This window comes from Austrofundulus limnaeus, unplaced genomic scaffold (assembly GCF_001266775.1).
Source record: "Austrofundulus limnaeus strain Quisiro unplaced genomic scaffold, Austrofundulus_limnaeus-1.0 Scaffold77, whole genome shotgun sequence".
NCBI classification, from domain to species: Eukaryota; Metazoa; Chordata; class Actinopteri; order Cyprinodontiformes; family Rivulidae; genus Austrofundulus; species Austrofundulus limnaeus.
Window position 1 is genome coordinate 867,048 of NW_013952479.1, and position 9,966 is coordinate 877,013.

General features: G+C 36.4%; 2 protein-coding genes across 2 annotated transcripts in view; both read right to left on the bottom strand.

Annotated features, from left to right (window-relative positions):
• The window catches only part of lrrc74b (leucine rich repeat containing 74B), an 18,252-nt gene extending 16,450 nt beyond the window's left edge, over positions 1-1,802 (bottom strand). Inside the window, exon 1 of the mRNA XM_014011143.1 lies at positions 1,437-1,802. Within this exon, the coding sequence (XP_013866597.1) occupies positions 1,437-1,748 (312 nt within the window). The 5' untranslated portion in view covers positions 1,749-1,802. The remainder of the gene's footprint in view (positions 1-1,436) is intronic.
• Positions 1,803-4,402: 2,600 nt separating this feature from the next.
• The window catches only part of nos1 (nitric oxide synthase 1 (neuronal)), a 58,110-nt gene continuing 52,546 nt past the window's right edge, over positions 4,403-9,966 (bottom strand). Inside the window, exons 26-29 of the mRNA XM_014011140.1 lie at positions 9,478-9,626; positions 9,131-9,325; positions 7,983-8,101; positions 4,403-6,062 (exon numbers count right to left, since the gene is read on the bottom strand). Coding sequence (XP_013866594.1) covers positions 6,047-6,062; positions 7,983-8,101; positions 9,131-9,325; positions 9,478-9,626 — 479 coding nt within the window. The 3' untranslated portion in view covers positions 4,403-6,046. The remainder of the gene's footprint in view (positions 6,063-7,982; positions 8,102-9,130; positions 9,326-9,477; positions 9,627-9,966) is intronic.

A 9,966-nucleotide genomic window follows, 5' to 3' on the forward strand; every position in this document is an offset into this window, starting at 1 on the left:
GGATCATCACAAATAATGTGATGTGTGATAGACCTTAAAGCAGGGGTGCCCAAACATTTTCCCTGAGAGGGCCAACATTTAAATCAACCTGAGGACTGCGGGCCAAATGCAATAATATAAGAAATGCAAATACTTAAAGTTGTTTTATTTGTCATGATTAAGCTAGCAGCCATTTTGGTTGCCTACATTCTTTAGTTTTTTCAGCCCGTGGACAAAGGGGAAAATTTAACGTATGCTCAGGCAGCAAAGGTTCATGGGACTTTTCAAAATTTAAAATTTGAGTATATGGGGTCTTATAAGGTGTACAAATCTAGATATGGGCTTAAATCTAATCTAAATGTCTTTGTTACTTGTATTTTATATTTAATCTTAACATAATTACAATCTAGTAACCAGGACAACTGCTGGTGGGCAAAATAAAATGGCTTTGTGGGCCAATTTTGGCCCGCGGGCCCCACTTTGGGCTCCTCTGTCTTAAAGTATGTGTTGTAAATCACAGTTGGATATCTGTGGAATTAGTTTGTCTTATTTTTATTTTCCCTACAGTTAATAGCAGTGATGGGCACAGTTCCCCTAAAGCACTAATAGGGGAACTAATTTCCTGATTAGTGCTTTAGGGCTTTTGCTAATTTTAAAATTTATTAGTGGATTAGCACTTGCTGAATCTATAGGCTAAATTTAGAAGCACAAACTGAGGTCTATAAATGTTATTGATCAACATTATTAACAGCTGATGGTGAAAGCTGTTGCACATTTTGTTCATATGTGTGTCCATGTTGTCTGTTAAAGAATGTTCATGTGTTGATTGGATTATTTTAGTACTTTAGAATTAGCTTTTACTAAAACCTTCAGTGTTAGTGCTTTAGAATTAGAGGACCTAAATATTTGAGTTAGTGCTTTAGGGCTAGCAGAACTAATTTTTAGATTAGTGCTGCCCACCACTGGTTACTTGTCTGTGGAGGCCATCTTGAAATTTTCACTTTTCCTATAAAATTATTAAAGATTTTTGATGATGAGCTGTTGAGTTTCCTTGCTGGATAAATACATGAATTTACAGATTAAATGAGCAGAATATAAAGAAAATAGCCGTTTTTAGTCTCTATTTTCCTTGCCTTGGGTAATAACAGCTCAGATGTGCATTGAAACGGTTCTGACTTCTATTTTTATGTCTGAATGCTTTCACAGGTCTTTAACAAAAATAATAATAATAATAATAATTATGTAGGTCCTCTGGACGGGTTCTTTAATGAAATGTTTCGTCTCCTCCAAGAGACTTCTTCAGTCTGAGGAGTTTCAGGTCTAATATTTTTCAGTTCTCACAGACTCTCTGCAGTGTCTTGGTTAAATCGAATCACATTTTGCATCTAAAAGTTTCAGAAGTCTCTTTCTGCAGATGATCGTATTTTACATGATGAAAAGTTTGGTTTGTTTCTTACCTCCCTCAGCTGCAGTTCCTCCTCTTCATCTTTCAGCACAGAAGGCAGCAGCACCTCAAACTTCTTATCAACCATGACTTTATTACGGATCATTTGGCAAAACGTTTTACAAAAAGATATATTTCTGATTTGTGGAAGTTTTCTGTTCTTACTTTTAGCAAAGCAGTGAAACTGGTCCAAAGAGAAATGACACTGAGCGGGGTTTAGTAGAACCAGGTACAGGTTTGTGCTCAGGTTCAGTCCTTCAGGGTCAGCGCCAGTCGGAGTACTTGTGTAAAATTTGGACAGCTTGTTTTGTTGACAGGTTTCCATGGGGCCAGGTAATAATTCTTATCCTAAGAATGCTCTCAGCTCTCTGAGCCATGACAACAGGGGGAGAAGTAATGGCTTCAAAAACTTTAAACTCAAACTAAATAAAGCAGATTTTTCTTCTTAAGCAAACTTTCCAGTTGAGCTTCTAACTTATCCAAAGAAGAAACCAAACAAACCCAAGCAAATGTGTTGACAGATTCTGCAAATGTTTCTCTTTATTTGTCAGTAAATGCAAAGTCCTCGCAGTTGATGCAACAAAATGGAGTTTTTTTCTCAATCAAGTGCACAACAAAAAGGTCATTATAGCAGAGGCTGATTGGATCAAGAGTTGTTCAGAGCAGCAGCGATGCACAAACACAGAAAGAAACCCACAAAAAAAAACCATTGTCTCTAGCCAAACAACTCTAAAGCACTGCCTCACCGACTGAAACACAGTGCTGGAAAACGCACAGAGTGTTTTTTAATATCCCCAAACAGGAAACAGAAGATCACCATGCATTTCTTTAATGCCGCTGTTTTGCCCTCATACCTAAAGGATATGAGAGACAATATACAGAAGCATGTTTTTCTATTTATTTTTTATCATTTTTGGAATCAAGCATCATTTACATAAAATACATTCTTAGAAAATATTTTAGCGATTCTCTGTAGTTTATATTTGATCTTGTTCCCTTATTTTTTTAACTCCTCATTTCATTTGAAACCAAAACTATTTATAAATATAAACAAAAAAAAGAAGTGACATTCATAAAAAGAAAAAGTGGTAATGGATCGGTTACCCCTGCCCCATCAACATAGATGAACATATTTCCAGACAAAACCCATATTAATACGTTTTAAATCATGCATTTTTTTTATTTGAATGAAAACACAAAAAAGAACAAACAAGACTCAGAAGCTGACAAGAAAAAGCCACATGATGCAGAATGAGAAACTTAAAAACAAACCAAAAAACAAACAAACACCATATTTACAATTTACAACCTTAACTGACAAGGAAGCAGCAAACGTCTGCAGTTAAGTCTCGTTTCTCTAAAACAACAGGGGTGAAGTGATGAGATCATTACTAAAGCCATGTGGGCAGTTTCCCCTGACCAAAAAACCCACCTGCAACACCAAGTTTGCAGGTCTGTGTGATCCAGTAACAAATCCATGCTTGTTTTTTATTCTTACCAGGTAAAAGACAGCACACAGAATGAACAAAACATACCTGAGATCATGCTTGTTTACACCCACTCATATATAGACGTGCACTCTGAGGATGGTTTCTTGTGCAGACACACACAAACACACACACATGTGCTGATGCCACTGGGCAGTTTACAGTGAAAAAAAAGTGTTTAAGCCACAAGGTAGCACAACTCATGCACACAGGCAGAGAGGATTTCTGTACCAAATGTTGGCAAAGAGTTAATGTAAGGCAAGAGGCAGATGAGTTCAGACGCCGCAAATCGTAAAAGTTGGTGATGAATGTACAAGTTCAAGCTGTCGGATGTGATCGTTTGCTTCCCTTAATGCTTTTCCTGTGAGATGTCTTTCATTTCTAAGGGAAACTACTTACTGACTTGCTGAAAATAGAGGAGGAAATAAAAATGCTGCAGCCAGGACAGAAATGGTAAAATGACTGAAAGAATGGAAGTGGATCTGCGGAAAAGCTGGGAAATACTTCTGAAAGGTACTTTTAAAGCTAAGTGTGTTGTTTATCTATTCTGTAAATGTGACCCATCACATCGAAACGAGGATTAAAGTTTAAAGTGGTGTAAGAAAATTAAGTGTTCGTTAACTGAAATCGAGAAGAAACCACATAAATGTTGAAAAGATTAAAATGCGAAGAGGTGAGGACCATATGACACCAGTGACTGCAGTGAATGGAGGTTTAATGCTGATCCGTCAGTCATGAAACCCACGCTGTCAAGAAACCGGAAGTCCCGGCTATAAGTACATGGTCTTCAGTGCCTGGTACGCCTACTACAGGCCTACGGCTGAATCGCTGGCAACTCGTACAGAAAATATCTCTCCTAATGGGTTTATAACGGTATTTCTATGTGTTGTCATGATGTTTTGGGCATGTACCTAAACCTATTTTAATCAGGACATTACAATAGTCAAACAATAGATTATAAATGTCCAGCCTTAAAAAGGAAACTAAGACAAATGGTGTGGTGCTCTAAATCAGTCTCTAACTAATAAATTCCTTCAGTGGTATATGGAGAAATAGGCAAATATAGTGCTTTGATTAAAAAACACAAAAATTGCATTTCATCAAAATATAACGTGTCTTATTTGAATGAACTATGTGAAATATAATCATAAAAAAAATCTGAAGCACGTTTTTGAGCAGTAGCAAAAAAAACTGATTTTGAGGAAAAACACCTTTTTAAATTTTGAGATTTTCTCTGTGAGCTAGCAAAGTTTTTGTTTCTTTCCAGCTGGGAAACATCAATATTCAAAAACTATTTGAGATGTCCTCTTCACAATGAAATGAAAAAAAAATCCTCATAAAAATGACATAAAATTAGGATTCAGACCAAATATTAATGTATTATCATAACCAACAAGACAAATTAAGTCATATGTATGGTTCTGTTTATGATATCAGAATGATCCAGGTATAAAAATGTAGCTTTTAAAGCCAAGAATCTAAAAATGTGGAGGTCATTTTGACCAAATTTGACTTAATCCTCATTTCGATATGATGGGTCACAAATAAAATGTAAAAAATAAACAAGTGTTTATTATGTAGCTAAAAGGTTTGGTGTCTCCATCACTTCTTGGTGTCGACGTAATTTTCCATAAAGCAACTAGTTTACTTTATGTAATTACTTTTTAGTGTCAACATAAAATGTGTTAGATTTTTAAAGAGTTACAATTGGATAAAGCCAGGTAGGTTGGTTCCAATTTCAGCCAATTTTAGATTTAATACATTTTAAATACTTAACTTAAACACCTGTTTCTGCAGGATTGTCTCAACTTTAAAATAACTATTGTAAAGTGGCCAACTGTTATTTTATAATTTATTTTTTGTTTTGAAAAACATGAACTTACTATACCTTTGATGCCTAAACCTAAACAGGAAGTTGTGTTGCTAGAATTAAAGGAAGTATTTTTGATCATTAAAGCTAACACAGCAATTAAAGATAATTTAGAAAATAAAAAGTGGAAAGGCAAAAATACAGCCTATACTCTTTACATCAACCAATATAATATACTATACTTTTGGGGAACCTTGTTTTGTTTGTTAAAATGCTCTGACCTCAAAGGTCTATGACCGTTAGCATTTTTCTGCTTCTGCTGCATATAAAACAAACTAGCAAAACATAAATCTGCCACATTTCTACAGTGACAGAAAAAAATGCAGCAGTGAAAGTTTGAAGACATTTAGTGCAACGCTTAAATTTTTTTTGACAATTTTCAATTTACTACCGATTCAATCAGATAAGATTCCCCTGTAAAACATCGTCCCTCGACCAATACTACTGTATATAATTTGACAAAACATTGTACCACACCATACTGATACTTAGATGCGCCGAGATTTATTTATTTATTTATTTTTACTGATATAAACGTATTTAAGGACTCACCAGTGGAGAGACGGGAGTTTATGATGTTATAACAGAACCAACGGGCCACTAAAGAGCACTTGCACCGAGGCTGATGGCGAGCTAGATAATGTGTTTATTCAGGCTGTGACAAAACTGTTATTTTCACAATTTGAGGTGACTTGACACGCTAAATTTGTTTGCAAAACAGTTTTTTTCCTTGTCTGCATGCCTGTACATTTTTCTATTCCCCAGTTTTGCCTGGAACTGCAACCGCCTTTAATTACAAAAACCAAATGCATTTTACTGGTCGCCGTACTGTACGCTCCCAACAAGTAAAGTTGACCCATTATTACAGAAATGTCAGTTTGTTATCAATGCCACACATTTCCTTGCAAATATATACCTCAATAAAGCCTTTTAACTGTAACAGTAACACAGAGTATATAATATTTTTTTGATTATAGTCTTGTTTTTGTCATGCATTCACAATGAGGCAGGTCATTACACTAGGTGCACACATTATGAATCATCAAGATCAATTTGTCAATTTTGGAAGAATCCATTGACAAGCAAAACAAAATCAGAACAAAACATTTCCAACTTGCTACAGACAAAGTTGCAGAGCCCAACAAAAAACAATAAAGTTGTATAAAAAAGAAACTCATTTAGTTTTTTTTTTACAGTACAAAAATTGGCACAGTATTCTTTAATCCTTCAGATCGGTTGTTTTCAGAAAGCCCTCGATTCGTCAACCTACGAGCAGAAAACCCTGAAAGGAAAGACAAATGGAGGCACAAAAAGACAGACGGACACAGAAAAACAGAGACATAAAAACAGAGATGTTACAGTCATTACTCATCCAACGAGCAGGAGCTTTGATGACCGAAATGTGAAATTCAAGTGACAATCGACACAGGAAGCATCATCTGCGATGCATTATGTTTGTCTCTAATGAGCTACAGTGGCTGTGCAGGGCTCTTGTTTCGCTCTCACGGCAAGGGTATATGAAGTGTATAATCTTCAATGTGCACAAATAACATCAGAAACAAAAACAGAAATGGAACGGAGCCATTCGCTTTCACTCTAATCCTGTTAGTTTAGAGGCCTTGCTCTCCGCTGGTTTCCATGGTTTCCCACTCTGTTTTCATCTGAGAGTGGAGGAGATAACACTCTTGTTGCCAAACAACTACAAGTTGCTGAAGCAGACGTGCAAATTTGTAAGAATATATTTGACCTGTTTGTTTTTGTTAAGAAATTTAGTTTGGTTCCTAAAACTATCTAACAGCTAACTGATGTTAGCATCAGCTAAGCTGTAATCATCTAATATCTCCGTTTTTTTTTAGGCAAGTACCCCCCAGCTGCGGTCCGCAGATCGGGGCAGGCTTGGACAGTAGGCGGGGTCAGACGTACAATGGGCGTGGTCACGGCTTGTCGGAACGTCTTAATATGAGGCTTCAAACATTGGGAGTGGTTAATTTTAGGATTTAGCATCTGGGGTTGGTTAATTTTAGAGTTGAGGGCGGGGTCAGACGTCCGACACCGCCTATTATCCGACCCCGCCCCTTTCTGCAGTCTACAGCTGGAAGTTACTCTTTTTTTGGGGGCGTGTTCTTTTTACTTCAATGTTTTAGTTGCTCTAACTTAACACGTTCACAGAGGTAGCAATATAAAGTACTTGAAAAACAATGACTAAAAGTAAAATTACATGAAAAGAAAACGACTTTGGTAAAAATAAATTTCACTGATGGGAAAACTACTCAAGTAAAAGACCCAAAAATCGGGAAAGTAAAAGTACTTTTACACACTCTCTAAAAAATAAACTGAATTTACTGAACCAAACTGGTTCCACTAAGCCAGGTTGAGTAAACTGAGTGATGTGTGTAAATTATTTGCTCAATTTACTCGACTAACCTTAGTGGAACCAGTTGACATGACTTCATTGAGTAAAATCAACACTTCATTTTTTTAGAGTGCATAAACATCTTTCATGATGAGTTCGAACATATTTAATTTTGTAACAAGTAAGTAGGTGTTACATTTTAAAGTAAACAAGTATCATTTTAGCTTTAAAATGTAACAAAATAAAATTAAAAGTAGCTATTTAAAATAGAAAATATACTTGGTTACTATAAACCTCTGCACGTTCGTAATATTGACCAAATTTTGGGAAGAAAACTTAGCATAACTTTCAGTTACCCAGGGTTGGCTTGGTCCACATTTAATTGGGTTGATTTTGACCGACCAATTTTTAAGTGTAAAAAGCTGGAAAAACTGATAAAATGTTTGACGCTATAGCACATATGATCTCCTAAATATATATACAGAATTTAATTTCACTTTTTGATATTATTTGGCACCTGAGATTTTGAAATATAATGTTGGAGGCAACAGCTCCCACACATAGCTTTATATATATGGATTCATCCTTTCGCTTCCACTTAAATTACCTTTGGTTTATTTAAAATTAGAACTATAAAAGCTGTACCTTTGTGTGGCTAATCAATGTTTGACGAGTATGTCAAACATATGAGGGAAAGCCAACTTTGATAAAACATTTTCTTTAAACCCAGCTAATTTAAAAAGTAATAAATGCCACTTTCTCAGTATGCTTAGCCATCTCGTCAGAAAACATTTACCTTTCAGATCGTTTATTTTTTGTCTTTTTCTTTACCAAAATAAACACACTTACTCATCAGAGTCTTTTTTGTTCTCCTCAATGTAGGCGATGGATTCGGAGCGTATCCGATTGGTGACCTCATAGGTGCGCAAAGTGACACCAAAGATATCCTCATGGTAGCGGTTCTCATCCTGGTAAAAATGGAGCGAAGACAGTAGAATAAAAGAATGCCAAGAGTGATAAACTGTTGGAAATGTAACAGATTAATTAATCTTTTTTCATTCTTCAACAAGAGTTAAAATTTTCCAAGTGCTTGTGATAATGTTTGTCTCTGCAAGCTGCTTATTGCCTCTCACAATTGATTCTTACTTGTCACTTTTATTAGTTTTTAAAGGGGCAATATCATGTAAAATCAACTTTTTTGAGTTTTATATCATGTTATAATGTTACACTCTCATAAAAAACATGCCCAAAGCCTTGCTTTGACTCATTCATGCATGTTTGAGAAATCCTGCAGCGTTTTTAGGAAGCCATGCTGAGGAGCAAAACGACAGGTGGGGACCAGAAACACCTCTGGGTTGTGTCCTTTTAGGACAATCTCCTCCTCTGGGATGTGTCTTTAAGCCGGACTTCCGCATGGCAGAGACCTCACCCCGCCCATGACTCCTGCAGGCTCTCGGCAGTAACAAAGCAAACAACGGGTGAAACTGAAAGTGAAACTGAAACTGTCTGCTGAGCTCCTAACACTACTTCTCACTCAGTAAAGCTCTTTTCAGATTCAAAACACCTTTGAGGAAATGTATTTTCAGATGCCAAGTAAACTGCATCATAGCGTGTGCGCACCCCCCTCCCCCTCGCACACTGAAATGGGCGGGACAGAAGCAGAAGGTGGTTCTTAAAGAGACCGAGGCCAACTTCAAGGCGTTTAGAAGAGGAAGTGATGAGAAGATAAGTTTATTTTCTATTTAAACATAAAAACAGCATTTTAATAACAGCTAAAGGTGACATAGATACTTTATTATGGTATAGTATTTAAATATATGCCTGAGAAACACATAATATTGCCCCTTTTAATTATAAAAATCACTTTTCACCAAGTAGTTTCACTGTATTTTGTAATTCTTAAAAAAAGAAATATCCACAGTAAGACCACACAAATCCCAAGATGCCTAATGCTAAAACTGACGATCCCAGACGAAACAAAAAGTTTTATTTCTTACTCGAAGTTTGCTGACGTAGAAGCCAGCGTCCTCCAGAGTCATGTTGCCCTGCTGCTTGACGATCTGCTGCACAGTTTTCAGAACGTCTCCGGCCATCGTAACGTCCCCGCACACGTAGATGTGTCCGCCCTCCTTCCTCAGACACTGGTACACCTTCTCTGACAGGTGCTCGCGCATAATATCTTGAACGTATTTCTAACATGAGGAAGTAAAGAAATGTTCAGTGTGCATGAAGACAAGAAATTAGTAGTCCCAAGAATATTATTTATTATTTGGTTTGATGCTGTTATCCAAAGGGAGTTCTGACAAGTTGTTTAATTCACAGATGTGGAGTTTGATAGTTATACCTTTGGTTTTCCAGGTTCTCTGGAAAAAGCCGCATAGAGCTCAGAAAACACATCTTTGTTCCTGGCCTGGACAGTCTCCTCCTTGTATATGTGGTCCATCTCAGACTGCCGACAGCCGAACACCAGAATCATGGGGCACGACTTGATCCCTTAAATATGACAAGTGGGGTTAATTTTCTGTCTGCATGTTTGTGATTTACGATTAGATGCAAATCTTTTGAAGTTTGACGAGTTAGTCCACTGTAGGATTTTGTTACTTATGTATAAAGCCCATAAAAATGTACTGCCCTTTAACATACAATCACTTTTTTGTAAAAAGAGATGGCGTATATAATCTGAAAGGAATTGAAATGTTTATTAAACCAAAAAATTAGAACAAATTTTAAGGAGAGATGCACTTCCTTCCAGGGAATCGAATTGTGGAACAATCTGGGAAACGTTTTCAAAAATGCCAATACGATTTATACATTTGCTAGATTGATAAAAACT